The sequence below is a fragment of the Mizuhopecten yessoensis genome, unplaced genomic scaffold, assembly GCF_002113885.1.
Source record: "Mizuhopecten yessoensis strain PY_sf001 unplaced genomic scaffold, ASM211388v2 scaffold4347, whole genome shotgun sequence".
Taxonomy (NCBI): domain Eukaryota; kingdom Metazoa; phylum Mollusca; class Bivalvia; order Pectinida; family Pectinidae; genus Mizuhopecten; species Mizuhopecten yessoensis.
The window spans coordinates 6,227-24,079 of NW_018405500.1; the positions used below are offsets into that span (position 1 = coordinate 6,227).

Below are 17,853 nucleotides of genomic sequence, written 5' to 3' on the forward strand. Positions count from 1 at the left end.
ACAACATTGTGATCCATCTTTTTTTCCCAATAAAAAATATGCTTGTTGATCTTGTAGATCTATCTTCCATCCATCCCCCTACACAACACCTGTTGATCTTGTAGATCTATCATCCATCTCCTCCCCCTAGACAACACCTGTTGATATTGTAGATACATCTTCCATCCCTTCCCCCTAGAAAACACCTGTTTATCTTGTTGATCTATCATCCATCCTTTTCCCACTGACAACACCTGTTGTATGTGTTTGACAGGGTCAGAGGTTAACTCAGATGTTGATCTTGTAGATCTATCATCTATTTTCCTCCGCTTGACAACACCTGTTGATTTTGTAGATCTATCATCCATCCCTTCCCCCTAGACAACATCTGTTGCTCTTAATGTAGATCTATCATCCATCCCTTCCCCCTAGACAACACCTGTTGATCTTGTAGATCTATCATCCATCCCTTCCCCTAGACAACACCTGTTGATCTTGTAGATATACAATTTATTCCTTCCCCCTAGACAGTACCTGTTGATCTTGTAGATCTATCATCCATCCTTCTCCCCTAGACAACANGAACAGTATTGTTGTGCCCTGTAGAGGGTTGTTAATGTGAAGACATTATAAACAGTATTGTTGTGCTCTGTGGAGGGTTGTTAGAGTGAAGACATTATAAACAGTATTGTTGTGCCCTATGGAGGGTTTGTTGTGCCCTGTGAAGGGTTGTTAGTGTGAAGACATTATAAACAGTATTGTTGTGCCCTGTGGAGGGTTGTTAGTGTGAATTAAGACATTATAAACAGTATGTTTGTGCTCTGTGGAGGGTTGTTAGTGTGTAGACATTATAAACAGTATTGTTGTGCCCTGTAGAGGGTTGTTAATGTGAAGACATTATAAACAGTATTGTCGTGCCCTATGGAGGGTTTGTTGTGCCCTGTGAAGGGTTGTTAGTGTGACGACATTATAAACAGTATTGTTGTGCTCTGTGGAGGGTTGTTAGTGTGTAGACATTATAAACAGTATGTTTGTGCCCTGTGGAGGGTTGTCAGTGGTTTTGTCTGTCGAAGTATAACACTAGAGGAGAAATGGTTATTATGTATATATATTGATCTTTAGTTGATCATGTTCCCTATGTCCCATTAACATCCCCTGATAAACGTGCTGTGAGACATTATGTAAGACGTGCTGTGAGACTTATACGACTGGAAACTTAAACAGGCCTTTATGTCTCTCTATGGTATACACTATTTTGTTATATAAATCCAAAAACAATTCTAATAAGAAATTCAATTACCTTGATGGAAACCAAGAAACTATTTCAGTAATTCAAACATAGAACAGCCATGAAAGACAGCTAGTGCCTGTAAGCAGTTCCTTCTCATGTAACCAGAAAACTACTCCTTCTTCTAGACTAGGTGTATACCAAACTGAGTATCGCCATGTAGGCAACTGTTATATAATATTCCAGGTTTTAGTACTTACATTATTATTTGGTATAATATTTAACCAATTTTTATTAAGTACATCAATTAAGTAATCTGAAGTAAAGTTACACTCACTCCAGCCATCTGAACTATTTGTTACATACTTCATCTATTACACACACTTAAACAAAATCCATTTTCATCAAGTTAGATAAGAATGTTTAAAACAACTAGAATAGATTACGTTAAGGTAAGTGTTCACAAGAAAAGGAAACTGTAAAATACCCCTGCCAAGTGTTACTGAGTAATAGCTTCAGTGCCAGAAACATGGTATCCTTTTGGAGAACAGGAGGTCAAACAAGTTTTATAACTGTCTCATTAACTGTAGTAAATGTCCTCAAATGTCGGAGAGGTAGGGGGGTTACCATGTGAACCACATCTCTATATATCTGTGTATCCAGCAGTTTTATTTAGGCTGTCTGGAATAGGAAAGTTTACCTGATTTGACCTAGACAAATGAATACCACAGTAATCAGAACTGTCTTTATTCTAAAAAAATATCTTTTAAATAAAAATTAGAAAAAAAAAGAAAAAAAATCACAGAATTTTAAAGACATTTACAGTACCTCATTTTCCGAGACTCTTAGAGAAGATGCTGTGATGTGATTGAGGATATTTATTAAATCATTTTTGTTCCTGCTTATCTCTTTTCCAAGCATTCTGTATATCATTTTGAATTGCAGTAATTGCTTACCATTATCTGACCAGTTTTGATGGGAGATTAATCTTGTGTACTGACCCTGGGTTGACTTTGAGGGAGCTACATTTGTACCTAGACTGCCCTGTCAGACGACTGACACAGATGAAGGTACCTAGCTAGCTACCCCTGCCAAAGCTGCACAGCATGACTTTTCCCAAACACTTATGAGGCCCAGGAGCAATTCAATAGACATCTTTGATAGACAGTTGGGTATGTTGGGAATATGCCAGAAATCATAGAATGAAATTCTATCCTACCCACTTTCTCTTAACAATGGGGAAATGTTACATCAATTATATTTTCTTTCTAAACAATAAAAAATCAAACAGCCATGAATTAATGCAATGTATCATCACAGACTTAGACTAATTCCGTGGTATCATTGTGAAATTTCTTTCAGGTTCTTTAAACAATCATGTCATGTCTGACACAACACAGTGTGTCTTAATACAGGGATACTTAATATCAAGGGGATCGATTATAGTAATTTGATCCATGTTGTGTGTCATTTAGATTTTGTGATACAGCATACATTCTTTGTCATGAAACTATACGCTATGTTTACATGTATTTCATTCATGAATATTCAAACTGTTCAAATTATGTATGGCTGTCATAATTATGTAAGTGGGACCCCAAGAAAATGCCAAACCTGTGGTATCCATGTCATGAACATTTCTAGTTCAGATTTCAGCTTTGTTTACAGCTGGCACATCTGCTGTTCAGTCCATTTGCAGAGAAACCTGCCTAATCTGACACCAGGTGGAGTGAAAAGGTCTGTCGACCTAAGCAGCCGGTTTCACAAAACTCAAGTATTTGAGCTTTCATAGTGAAAATATGTCTATCATTTAAAGAACAAGCTAGCCTACATGTTAAATTGTGTTTAGCTGGTCAATAATTAGTTGCTTTTTTTAATTACTTCTTATTTATTAAAAGTTGTGACTCACAACTTGGTTTTGGCCACTACACAAACTGGAGCTTTATTTTTACATAATGGATGTTTTACACATTTATAATATAGCGTAACACAACAAACTATATATGGTGATGGGAAAACAGTGGTTTTCAAAGAGAGAGGGTTAATTAATAGGAGTGGTTTTTCAAACAGATTAGACTGTTAATCATGCAGTACAGTGACACATTTGACAAGATGTCGGAAAAGTCTGAGTTGGATTGACTTTCATTGTGTTATGAAAATGGGTGTTCAAGCAGTATTCACGTCAATATATATTTGATATTAGACCAATATTTAGTTAAATTTTTTAACATTTTGTTCTCAAATTTTACTAAAGGCAAAACACCACTTCAACATGTTACTGTCGGTGGCAGTAGTATTTTATTGTCATAGTAACTGGGTCACACACTATAAATATCCTGTCCTATAGGGATTTTACAAGATTAGGAAAAAAAAACAATCATCAAGCAAAAGACTTTTTTTCAGAATTAATTTTAATATCTTTTGTTTTCACATGGGAAATTTGTGGTCAAATGCAAGTATGAATTAGACTGTCTGAATGCCAATCATTTTCTGGACCTTATCAGTACCTAGTACCAAATCAACATGGTGTACTTTTGAGCCCATATGTTCCTATGTAATCTGCTCTGTAAGTAGCAGTGTCCTCTGAGTGTGCACCAATAGAACGCCCTGTCTATATACAAGGTCTGTAGATATACTACCACCCTCAAAATGATTTTTAAACACTAAACCTTCCTAGCGGCTGATATTGACTGTATGTATATAGTTGCTCAAGAAGAGCTGCTCTTCGCCATGTAATTATTTTTATATACCGATTTAGAAGAACAGACCTTGGAATAAACCTATCTATTTGCAAGAGACATATATATTCAGATTTTATTTTCAGGAAATACAGGCTTTGGTAAATATGTCTGACAGAGTGAGCTAGCTACACAATTTATTTGTCTATCTAACATTCTAAAGCAGTATTGGTAAATAGCTCGGAGGTATTAGTATATATAATTACATAAATTATTGTCTATTTAACATTCTAAAAGTAAATAATCATGACAGTTATCTCAATATTAATGCTTTTCAACCTAAAGACAGAATCAGTATTTCAATCAGCTACTCCACAAATTTTAACTTTCAAGCATTTTTCTTTCCTTTACATACCGATAAATTGTCTTCGATTTCAAATCGATTATTTTCACTAAAAATACAGCGAGGCTTTCTCAACCAAGATATTTCCTGAACTTTTCAGCATATATTATTTGTCTTTTCCATCATCTCCCCTCATGGGACACAGATGCCAGATATCTGATCTAGACATCTGTGAGGAAAAAGAAATACACAGGAATTGGGGCTGCTATCAAATACAATTCATAGACTCAATTTCTGGCTGATGGTCAGCTGCAGGGTACACTGCTAAGGACCAGATCAACAGAACGTTCAATGGTCTATACATGGGTTAATTACACCAGAACAAGGCCATTGTGGTAGGCCTTTATTGCAACCAGGGGGATACACAGGATATTATGGCAGCCATTCTGTTACCATGACAATACAGGGATATTTTTACTTGGTCCTGTGGCTAGCATCTACTTCAGCAAACATTATAATCTTGTGAGAAACCAATCATTTCAGCACTTTCAGGTTATATAATTGGCTTAAAAAGTGGAAAGGTTTTTCTTTTCTCATTTTACAACTGGTAATTAAAGCTGTCATTTTGAATCATCAATGAGTAAAGATTTATGTTTACCTACGCTGAATATTATTTAGCTGGGGCATCCAAAAATCAATTTTCTCAGCTTCAATCTTCAAACCTCAACATACAGGTCTACATTGGTGATCATTTACACAGTGATCTATTGTCAGAAGGGAAATGGAACTACAAAGCCACATACAAGCTATAAACATTTTCACCATTTTGGATTGAAAATTGGAGACTATATAAAGCTAAAAATACAACTGCATTCATAACATTAAAGACTACATTCAACCAAAAGTTAGCAGATTATACAGTTTTATATTTCAAATTACCCAAACCAGTTATTGACTATCAGGTGTGCAAGCACTGTTGACAGTAGATATATAGGCAATTACAGGTTTTGGCATGGTCATAAAAAGTCTGAGCCCGGAATAATTAGAATGTGTTGGACTGTTCCAGCCTCAAAATCCAATGGCCAAATTATCATTTCACAAATTTGACTACTTAAATGACAAGTCTAGCTAGAAAATGGTTTGTTACCTGACTTACCTCTATCATTTGGTTTTAGTAACAGATAACCAATATAAGGGATGTAATCGAGTAGGCAGTTTGGTAACAGACATCTACACTAAGCCCTTCTGAGGACAAGACGCTATATAGGTCCATCAGGACTTAATGAGTTGGAGAGCTCGAATGTAATGATCCTCTAAGTCAAATGAATGGCTGATCTGATATCTTTCTTTCTACATTAAAGCCCACAGTGAAGGTGCTAACCACGTTGGACGAAATGAAGCCAATCACTGGTGGTGATATCTTACACAGACACGCATTAACACAGAAAGTTCCACATTCATCAGGAACCTGGAATTTCAATTCCAGACTATTCCTGGTTATTATCAATGATACAGAGACCAATGCTGGATAGCCAAAGCTGTGTAGGTGTGAGAGAAATGTTTGTAAAGCCTTCTCCAAGAGGACGAACATTGGTAACCCTGGAAACAACACCTGATCTTCTTACCTCTAGTAACAGATAATGTCAACTTTACAGTGATTGGGAGACATCCTTTAGCACATCTAGTCCCCATCCCCCTAAACAACATTGTGATCCATCCCCATCTCCCCTAAACAACATTGTGATCCATCCCCATCTTCCCTAAACAACATTGTGTTCCATCCCCATCTCCCCTAAACAACATTGTGATCCATCCCCATCTTCCCTAAACAACATTGTGATCCATCCCCATCTCCCCTAAACAACATTGTGATCCATCCCCATCTCCCCTAAACAACATTGTGATCCATCCCCATCTCCCCTAAACAACATTGTGATCCATCCCCATCTCCCCTAAACAACATTGTGATCCATCCCCATCTCCCCTAAACAACATTGTGATCCATCCCCATCTCCCCTAAACAACATTGTGATCCATCCCCATCTCCCCTAAACAACATTGTGATCCATCCCCATCTCCCCTAAACAACATTGTGATCCATCCCCATCTCCCCTAAACAACATTGTGATCCATCCCCATCTCCCCTAAACAACATTGTGATCCATCCCCATCTCCCCTAAACAACATTGTGATCCATCCCCATCTCCCCTAAACAACATTGTGATCCATCCCCATCTCCCCTAAACAACATTGTGATCCATCCCCATCTCCCCTAAACAACATTGTGATCCATCCCCATCTCCCCTAAACAACATTGTGATCCATCCCCATCTCCCCTAAACAACATTGTGATCCATCCCCATCTCCCCTAAACAACATTGTGATCCATCCCCATCTCCCCTAAACAACATTGTGATCCATCCCCATCTCCCCTAAACAACATTGTGATCCATCCCCATCTCCCCTAAACAACATTGTGATCCATCCCCATCTCCCCTAAACAACATTGTGATCCATCCCCATCTCCCCTAAACAACATTGTGATCCATCCCCATCTCCCCTAAACAACATTGTGATCCATCCCCATCTCCCCTAAACAACATTGTGATCCATCCCCATCTCCCCTAAACAACATTGTGATCCATCCCCATCTCCCCTAAACAACATTGTGATCCATCCCCATCTCCCCTAAACAACATTGTGATCCATCCCCATCTCCCCTAAACAACATTGTGATCCATCCCCATCTCCCCTAAACAACATTGTGATCCATCCCCATCTCCCCTAAACAACATTGTGATCCATCCCCATCTCCCCTAAACAACATTGTGATCCATCCCCATCTCCCCTAAACAACATTGTGATCCATCCCCATCTCCCCTAAACAACATTGTGATCCATCCCCATCTCCCCTAAACAACATTGTGATCCATCCCCATCTCCCCTAAACAACATTGTGATCCATCCCCATCTCCCCTAAACAACATTGTGATCCATCCCCATCTCCCCTAAACAACATTGTGATCCATCCCCATCTCCCCTAAACAACATTGTGATCCATCCCCATCTCCCCTAAACAACATTGTGATCCATCCCCATCTCCCCTAAACAACATTGTGATCCATCCCCATCTCCCCTAAACAACATTGTGATCCATCCCCATCTCCCCTAAACAACATTGTGATCCATCCCCATCTCCCCTAAACAACATTGTGATCCATCCCCATCTCCCCTAAACAACATTGTGATCCATCCCCATCTCCCCTAAACAACATTGTGATCCATCCCCATCTCCCCTAAACAACATTGTGATCCATCCCCATCTCCCCTAAACAACATTGTGATCCATCCCCATCTCCCCTAAACAACATTGTGATCCATCCCCATCTCCCCTAAACAACATTGTGATCCATCCCCATCTCCCCTAAACAACATTGTGATCCATCCCCATCTCCCCTAAACAACATTGTGATCCATCCCCATCTCCCCTAAACAACATTGTGATCCATCCCCATCTCCCCTAAACAACATTGTGATCCATCCCCATCTCCCCTAAACAACATTGTGATCCATCCCCATCTCCCCTAAACAACATTGTGATCCATCCCCATCTCCCCTAAACAACATTGTGATCCATCCCCATCTCCCCTAAACAACATTGTGATCCATCCCCATCTCCCCTAAACAACATTGTGATCCATCCCCATCTCCCCTAAACAACATTGTGATCCATCCCCATCTCCCCTAAACAACATTGTGATCCATCCCCATCTCTCCTAAACAACATTGTGATCCATCCCCATCTCTCCTAAACAACATTGTGATCCATCCCCATCTCCTCTAAACAACATTGTGATCCATCCCCATCTTCCCTAAACAACATTGTGATGCATCCCCATCTCTCCTTAACAACATGGTGATGCATCCCCATCTCCCCTAAACAACATTGTGATCTATCTTTTTTTCCCAATAAAAAATATGCTTGTTGATCTTGTAGATCTATCTTCCATCCATCCCCCCTACACAACACCTGTTGATCTTGTAGATCTATCATCCATCCCTTCCCCCTAGACAACACCTGTTTATCTTGTTGATCTATCATCCATCCTTTTCCAACTGACAACACCTGTTGTATGTGTTTGACAGGGTCAGAGGTTAACTCAGATGTTGATCTTGTAGATCTATCATCTATTTTCCTCCGCTTGACAACACCTGTTGATTTTGTAGATCTATCATCCATCCCTTCCCCCTATACAAAACCTGTTGATCTTGTAGATATATCATTCATTCTTCTCCCCTAGACAACACCTGTTGATTTTGTAGATCTATCATCCATCCTTCTCCCCTAGACAACACCTGTTGATTTTGTAGATATATCATCCATTCCCTTCTCACTAGACAAAACCTGTTGATCTTGTATATCTATCGTTCATTCCTTACCCTTTGACAACACCTGTTGATCTTGTAGATCTATCATCCATCCCTTCCCACTAGACAAGACCTGTTGATCTTGTAGATCTATCATCCATCCCGTCCCACTAGACAAAACCTGTTGATCTTGTAGATATATCAGCCATCCCTTCCTCATAGACAACACATGTTGATCTTGTAGATCTATCATCCATCCCTTCCCACTAGACAAAACCTGTTGATCTTGTAGATATATCAGCCATCCCTTCCTCATAGACAACACATGTTGATCTTGTTGATTTAAAACATTAATCGATCTTGTAAATCTATCCTTCAACTCCTCCTCCTCTTTACAAAACTTTGATCAACCGTATAGTTATCCTCCGTCCATTTCACCCATAAACAGCAATATGTTGATCCTCAATATCAGATTCCTCTTTTCCTCCATCGTTACTACCAATCAATAATACTGTACATTCTCCTTGCCACCCTTCCCTTCCCTACCAATGAGAGTGTACCAAATCATCAACTCAATCATCAATAATTTGGAGACATTTCTTGACGACAGTTCTAGATTTTCAATCTCCTTCCCCCTAAACAGTGACAGTCTGATCACCATTGATTTGGAGCCATTCCCCAACAATAATAACAGACTTTGATCTCACCTTTCTTCCTTCCTCAGTAATATAAACAAATCCTCTTCATCAGTGATTTAAGTGACAAATACAGGGAGATTAACACACAACACTCAGATCAGGCAGAGCTCCACCAATCATCAGTGATATAAGGGGGTACTTCAGAGACCCTTTACTCAGGAAACTATAATACATTTTGAATTTTAGCAACTGTCCTTTAAAAACTAGATACTCATCTACCTGATAGGCTAAAAGGGCACTGCCATTCAAATATACATTATTTGATATTGAATAAGAATTTGAGGATGTGTGTGTTGTATCCAAAACTTGTTAGAATGTTTAAATCAGGAAAACAGAAGAGTCTCAACGCAATTTATAGGACATAAATAGGTCACAAGGTAAGCTATAAGACATAAATAGGTCATAATGCAAGTTATAGGTCATAAATAGGTCACAAGGCAAGTTATAGGACATAAATAGGTCACAATGCAAGTTATAGGACATAAATAGGTCACAATTGCAAGCTCTAGGACATAAATAGGTCACAATGCAATTATAGGACATAAATAGGTCACAATGCAAGCTATAGGACATAAATAGGTCACAAGGCAAGCTATAGGACATAAATAGGTCACAAGGCAAGTTATAGGACATAAATAGGTCACAATGCAAGCTATAGGACATAAATAGGTCACAATGCAAGCTATAGGACATAAATTGATCACAAGGCAAGCTATAGGACATAAATAGGTCACAATGCAATTATAGGACATAAATAGGTCAAAATGAAAGCTATAGGACATAGATAGGTCACAAGGCAAGCTATATGACATAAATAGGTCGGACAAGGCAAGCTATAGGACATAAATAGGTCACAAGGCAAGTTATAGGACATATTAGGTAAATAGGTCATAATACTATTTAAATGGATGTATCATATAAATAGGTCATTACACTTTTTATAGGACATATTAAGTAAATATGTCACAATGCTATTTATAGGACATATTAAAGTAGATAGAGGTCACAATACTATCTATAGGACATATTAAGTAAATAGGTCGCAATGATAGAGTTGTCTTTTTGGGTGGTTGGACTTGCTCAAGATTTACCTTTCTTGCTCTTCTTGGCTTTCTTGCCACACTTTTTGTGTATTTTCCTGGTGCTCTCACAGAAGTCCTTGCTGACTGATGTTTTGAGGGTGTCCACCCTCTCCTTCAGCTTTGTACTGGGGTCACATTCTCCCCACTGACCGCGAGCATACTTACAAGCTGAAAGGCAGCACAAGAATCACATGTACCAGTCAAATTCTGACACAAAATGTTCCCTTCTATACAGTGTAATTTTTGCAGTCTTTTTTCCCTCATTATCTCAAAATAATCAAAGAATGCTCTTTAATCAATAACAGTTTATTAAGCCCCACTTACTCAAGCATTTGGAAACATCAGAACCCAGATATCTTTTGAGGTGTCATTAACATCCAAGTAAAGAAGCAGTGTTTTGATTAAAAGGTGATAGAAATATAACATAGATGATGCTTATCTCAGGACTTACTTCAATAAAAGAATTGCTTGTTTGCCTCTCAGTAACTGGTTTTGTATGTAAACCAGCTAAAACATTAATTAAAAGGGCAATTATTGAGATACCTTGGAGTATTAAGGTTAATCAGGGTAACATGTCAATTTGGAACTGAATTCAGGTTTTCTGGTTATGCCAACTTAACAGGTCTACTTTAGGTGTTGAGCAGCATTAACAGATTATCGTATATACCCAGTAATGAGGAAAGGGAAGGGAGATAAGTACAAAATAAAATCCAATAGAGCAATAGTTGAGCTAAAAGACATATAGGACTTGTCTATTGTCTCTTTGAATCTTACGTTAGTGTTTTATAAACAAATGGATATTTTGCATTAAAGGTATGTGAAATTAAATGTATTCTGGTTTTAAAATAGGGAGAGTCTCTTAAAAAGGTCAGGAAATATTTATTTTCTGCAATAAGCTTTTTTCACAATTATAACATATTTGCAAAAATAAGCAACTTAAACATCCTTTATATAGTAAACACGATACAACATCGTATTCCATTTATTTTGTGTGAAATATGATGTTTGTTGAATTTCACATTTAATGTTATTTTCTCAACTGTCATCCACCAATCACATATTGTATTCACATATTTATCAAGATAATATCATTGTGACTGAAAATCAATGAAAATAGAACAGAAAATATGACGGTATGTAAATCCTTACTTGTAGCATACATAATGTAATGTGATTATCTCCCCTGTCTCCACTCTCCTTGAAGCATACATAATATAATGTAATTATATCCCCTGTCTCCACTATCCTTGCAGCATACATAATATAATGTAAGTATATCCCCTCTCTCCACTCTCCTTGTAGCATACATAATATAATGTAAATATATCCCCTGTCTCCACTCTCCTTGTAGCATACAGAATGTAATGTAATTATATCCCCTGTCTCCTCTCTCCTTGTAGCATACATAATATAATGTAATTATCTCCCCTGTCTCCACTCTCCTTGAAGCATACATAATATAATGTAATTATATCCCCTGTCTCCACTATCCTTTCAGCATACATAATATAATGTAAGTATATCCACTCTCTCCGCTCTCCTTGTAGCATACATAATATAATGTAATTATATCCCCTGTCTCCAATCTCCTTGTAGCATACATAATATAATGTAATTATCTCCCCTGTCTCCACTCTCCTTGTAGCATACATAGTATAATGTAATTATCTCCCCTGTCTCCACTATCCTTGTAGCATACAGAATGTAATACAATTGTCTCCCCTGTCTCCACTCTCCTTGTAGCATACATAATATAATGTAATTATCTTCCCTGTCTGCACTCTCCTTGAAGCATACAGAATGTAATACAATTGTCTCCCATGTCTCAACTCTCCTTGTAGCATACATAATAGAATGTAATTATCTCCCCAGTTGTCTCCACTCTCCCTGCATGTCTTAAGACAGAACGTGAAACAGATCAAATTTACTGAGCTGAGAAAATGCAGTTATGATGGATAATACTATGAAAACTAAGATTCCAGTCTTTATCCTGAGCAATTTACTTAACATGTTTAAATGCGCAGTCAGTCCCTCCATGCTACTTACGTTTCCTACATTTGGCCCTGACAATTATGGTTTGTTCACACACATCTTCTCCAGAGATCAAGGTCATTGTCTTACTCATGGTGTCAGTTGTCATGTCACAATCGGTCCAGTCCCCCTGGGAGTACTTACATCCTGGAACAAAATGTACAAACAAATACCCTTCTGCGTTACCATCACCTACAGAATTCCCACCAGATTGTTCTCTGATTTCCGAGAGTATTTAACAGTCAGAAATTTCCAATAACAATACCACTGGGAAACTTCAGAAATAACTAAATATTGGAACAAACCGTTGGTAGCTTGACTTAACAAAAAGTAAAGGCTCTACCAACATGTGTCGGAATCATCATCTCTCCATGGTGAAGAATAGTAACTCCAGACAATGATTCTGTTAGACTTGGTAGTAAAACTTATTATTTTATACAAGCTAAAAGGACACATAGTTTCATACAAAAAGAGTGAAAAATTGAACCAAATATACACGAACTCTTTATAATTCATTCATTTTACATTTTACAATCTTTTTGATCCTGATGAAAGTTGTCTACCTTGAGAAAAAAAAACGGAACTTTTTGCATAGGGATACATTTATACAATGACAGTTATTTTCTTTACTCTACCTAAAACGACGGAAATTAATTAAATTATGATATTAAAATTGTTAATTTACTGTTTTTTAATTTATGGAAAAAATTAGTCTCAATGATATACACTTTGGACATCATTCCATAGCCCGCTTATGCATGATATTTTATATGTCAGGTACATACGCAACTCAGAAGTGACGACAGGAAATAAGACAAGACAAATATGTGTATTACGAAGGGTGGAAAGTCCTTAATATGTTGATGACCCACCAAATTCCAAGCATGCTTGAAATACACAGACTAACTAAATGATACATGCACTCAGAATTATGTACCAGTTACAGGATCAATAGGTGAATTACACAATATACCTGTAGTAATTACCTAATATACCTGTAGTTATTACCTAATGTACATGTAGGTATTACCTAATATACCTGTAGTAATTACCTAATATACCTGTAGTTATTACCTAATATACCCGTAGGTATTACCTAATAGACCCGTAGGTATTACCTAATATACCTGTAGTTACTACCTAATATACCTGTAGGTATTACCTAATATACCTGTAGGAATTACCTAATATACCTGTAGTTATTACCTAATATACCCGGAGGTATTACATAATATACCTGTAGTTATTACCTAATATACCCGGAGGTATTACATAATATACCTGTAGTTATTACCTAATATACCCGGAGGTATTACATAATATACCTGTAGTTATTACCTAATATACCCGGAGGTATTACATAATATACCTGTAGTTATTACCTAATATACCCGGAGGTATTACATAATATACCTGTAGTTATTACCTAATATACCCGGAGGTATTACATAATATACCTGTAGTTATTACCTAATATACCCGGAGGTATTACATAATATACCTGTAGTTATTACCTAATGTACATGTAGGTGTTACCTAATATACCTGTAGTAATTACCTAATATACCTGTAGGTATTACCTAATATACCAGTAGTTATTACCTAATATACCTGTAGGTATTACCTAATATACCAGTAGTTATTACCTAATATACCTGTAGGTATACCTAATATACCTGTAGTTATTACCTAATATACCCGGAGGTATTACATAATATACCTGTAGTTATTACCTAATATAGCTGTAGTTATTACCTAATATACCCGTAGTTATTACCTAATATACCTGTAGGTATACCTAATATACCTGTAGTTATTACCTAATATACCCGGAGGTATTACATAATATACCTGTAGTTATTACCTAATATAGCTGTAGGTATTACCTAATATACCTGTAGTTACTACCTAATATACCTGTAGGTATTACCTAATATTCCTGTAGGTATTACCTAATATACCTGTAGGAATTACCTAATATACCTGTAGTTATTACCTAATATACCCGTAGGTATTACCTAATATACCTGTAGTTATTACCTAATATACCCGGAGGTATTACATAATATACCTGTAGTTATTACCTAATATACCCTTAGGTATTACCTAATATACCCGTAGGTATTACCTAATATACCTGTAGTTATTACCTAATGTACCTGTAGTTATTACCTAATATACCCGTAGGTATTACCTAATATACCCGTAGGTATTACCTAATATACCTGTAGTTATTTTAAGTTTTCATTGGTATTTAGGACTGTAAATTGAGTTGACAATGATCTAAATGCACACAAAAATGATTCTCAACATTATGTACCATTTCCTGAGAATCTGTTGGATTAATGGTGAATTCTTCAGGTTATCTTTTCCTGGTGTAGTCAAATTCTCATGGTTTTGTTATAGCTTGGCTAATATGCTTCTTTACTTAAATTTCACCAACTCCTGCATACATTTTGACTTAAATATAAAAACAAAAGTAAAGCTTTACTTGAGAGTTTCTGACACACTTAACTGATCAGTTTGATGTATGTTTCGTTTTTAACCTTTATTCTAATGAAATTTCAAATGACATTTCTGTGAAAGAAGTTTGTGGTGGTTGTGGTGGTAGGGGGGTTGGGGGCAAAACTGTTTAAGTGTCAAGGAACCACATTGTTCATCAGACCATCTATAATGGTACATTATATAGTTGTAAAAAGAGTTCAAGCTGAAGCCAACATGCAGCAAATTACAGTGAAATATAGAGGTTCAAATATAAGAGTTTAACAATGGACCTATCGATTGCCTATTTATATGGGGATGAAGTATATTTAGCAATGATCTGTAACTAATTCCTCAATGACAGTAAATTGCTATACTGTAAAACGATAAAGGTAGGGTTCTGCCACTGGTTGTACAATCCAATAAATAGATAAAACATCTGGTAACAAGAATAAGCCACAACGTCTGGCTGCTTCTCCTCTCATTAGGGCATCAACACACAGACAAGGAGAAACAGTATTTGAGAGAAGAACCTCACATCAAGCTAGCACCTTAAAAGCCCCATTGAAAGTAAATATCCTAATTAAAACCCTTGCATGTCAATATCCCAATTTAAACTCCTACTGAGTGTTGATATCCTAATTAAAACCCCAATTGAATGTTGATATTTTGATGAACCCCCTTGGGTGTTAATACTCTCATTAAACCCCACTCGAATGTTGATATCCTAACATACAGTAATGTACATGAGGATTTTTCAGTCCTTGAATTTTTGCTTTCTTTTTAAATCATTCTGAAATTGCTTTCTTGGCGAAGGTTTTCGAATGTGAGATTTTAATTCTACAAATCTACAAAAAAAGCATTTTTCAAATTGCAAACTTGCTCACTAAACAAATTCACCAGAACAAGTATAAAATTCTGCTATTATCATTAGTTCCATGCAGCAAATTACAGTGAAATATAGGGGTTCAAATATTGTAGATTTGTAGAATCAATCCAGTGTAAAGAAAGAATCCTTTTTTTGCTGCATGCCATTAATTTCTACCTCCTGTGTTGACTACGCTTTAGAGGGACAATGACACAGACAATTTAACACGGATGAGGCCTGTCGAAGCGTTCCCCACACGGAGGCACAGACCACACAGTAAGCATCAGATGCAAACCACCAATATTCCAGCCCAGTAAACCAACACTAGAAATCATAAACATGGAACAATATAAAAAAACATCCTCACTAGCTAGCTGATCTTTACTGTATTAGATTTACTATCTCTATGAATCCATTCATGTATAAAGAGACACCTTAAGGAACTGATTCATCAGTACACATCTAAACAGTTGCCACATACAACATTGTCAGTTTCTCCTTTGTGTTAAGGTTAAGTAGAACTTTCTGATATACATGTTTTCAACTATTTTATCATCAGTGTACCGTGAGATGTAAAAATAATCAACACATACAAAAGTTTATAGGCTTTCTTAGGATCAGGTATATGACTGTCAGACAGCACAAGCTGGAAAACTGTTTTATGTTTAAATATTTTCTAAACAAATATGGTTGTGTATGTCAAGCACACCTGCTAAACTCTATACAACAATTAGACAATACCTGGTAAATAAATAACCTATAGGAGTTGTGTACTAACAACCCAGTCAGGTCCATCAGTACACAACTACATCATAGACTGGAACAACTCTTAAATGCTTGAAACACAAGACAACTGGAAAGAAAGGGAAATCAAAGAATCTATTTGGGTTAGGAAGAAAGGAGAATAAATTAACAGAGACGAGGGGGGCCACCAGCTGAGTCATTTTTATGACCTCATTTTAACATCCAATAAGGGGCAGCTGAGTTTACTGATTGTGTCTCAGGGAGTTACATTGGTCGTTCGCACTTTTTACTTGACAAAAGAAACAGACATTTTCAAAAGCTTGAGGAATACATTTTCAATTACTGTTTGTGTTCAAAACAAACTTAGCATTTACAAATCATTAGGATATTTTTGAACAATACATTTATCAGCTTGTTTTATTACTTTTACCCATTGTTAACTGTAATGTCATCGTGCTCATTAATAGGGCCACCTCTTATTTACAATGTCATTTTTATCGCAATATTATTCCTTTCTGTAACTTGTCAAATAAACTCAGTGTCCAAACACATGTTATCCCTTGTTTAGGACACCACCTTCCATTAGGCAAATTGCAGGTAAAATATCGCATCTTTATAAAGATGTGTTGCACAAGTGGTGTAAGGGGCCATGTAGTGATATCATCATATCCAAAATCTGCCAATCATCATGTTCAAAAAATGTTTGTGCTTCAGTGGTCAGTTCCACTTCCTTGTTTTTGTCTCATTAGCTCCATGAAATCATTCCATCTAAAGGATATTGTAATGTTACATCAATATGGTAATACCTAATTAGTGTTCTCGAGGAAGGTGGTGGATATTTTGATTCCTGTCTCCATCATTTTTTATATTTCTAACAGAAATTATCGAGTCATGTGGTACCGGTGTCATGAAGTCTAAGGTATAATAATGGTAAGTGACAGACTGTCAATAACAGCACTCCACAAGATCACACAATTGGTTCTCAGCTTTAATGCTAACTAACTAAATACTGGAGGAACATCATCTTTTACCATTGACTGGTGCTAAAGTGGTAATATTTCTGGAGGAGCATCATCTTTTACCATAGACTGGTGCTAAAGTGGTAATATTTCTGGAAGAGCTTCATCTTTTACCTGCAGGTAGGGCGTAAGAATTGTACCTGCTGCCCCCAATGGCATGATCGTAAGAGGCGACTAAATTTGGGACCTTCTCTCTTCTCTCCTTTCTAAATAACTTTCTTCTTCCTAATGTCTCCCTTGACAATGCCTCACTTTTGGCCATTTGTTGAGCGTTCGCCCCTGTGAGGAAGGCTTTGGGTTCTGTCCCCTGGCCGAGACATACCAAAGTCTTTAA

General features: G+C 36.9%; 1 protein-coding gene across 1 annotated transcript in view; it reads right to left on the reverse strand.

The window, feature by feature from the left end:
* Nucleotides 1-10,385: 10,385 nt before the first annotated feature.
* The window catches only part of LOC110448809, a gene marked incomplete at its 3' end in the record, with an annotated part of 65,968 nt that continues 58,500 nt past the window's right edge, over nt 10,386-17,853 (reverse strand). Inside the window, exons 7-8 of the mRNA XM_021495255.1 lie at nt 12,423-12,554; nt 10,386-10,544 (exon numbers count right to left, since the gene is read on the reverse strand). Of these exons, the coding sequence (XP_021350930.1) occupies nt 10,386-10,544; nt 12,423-12,554 (291 nt within the window). The remainder of the gene's footprint in view (nt 10,545-12,422; nt 12,555-17,853) is intronic.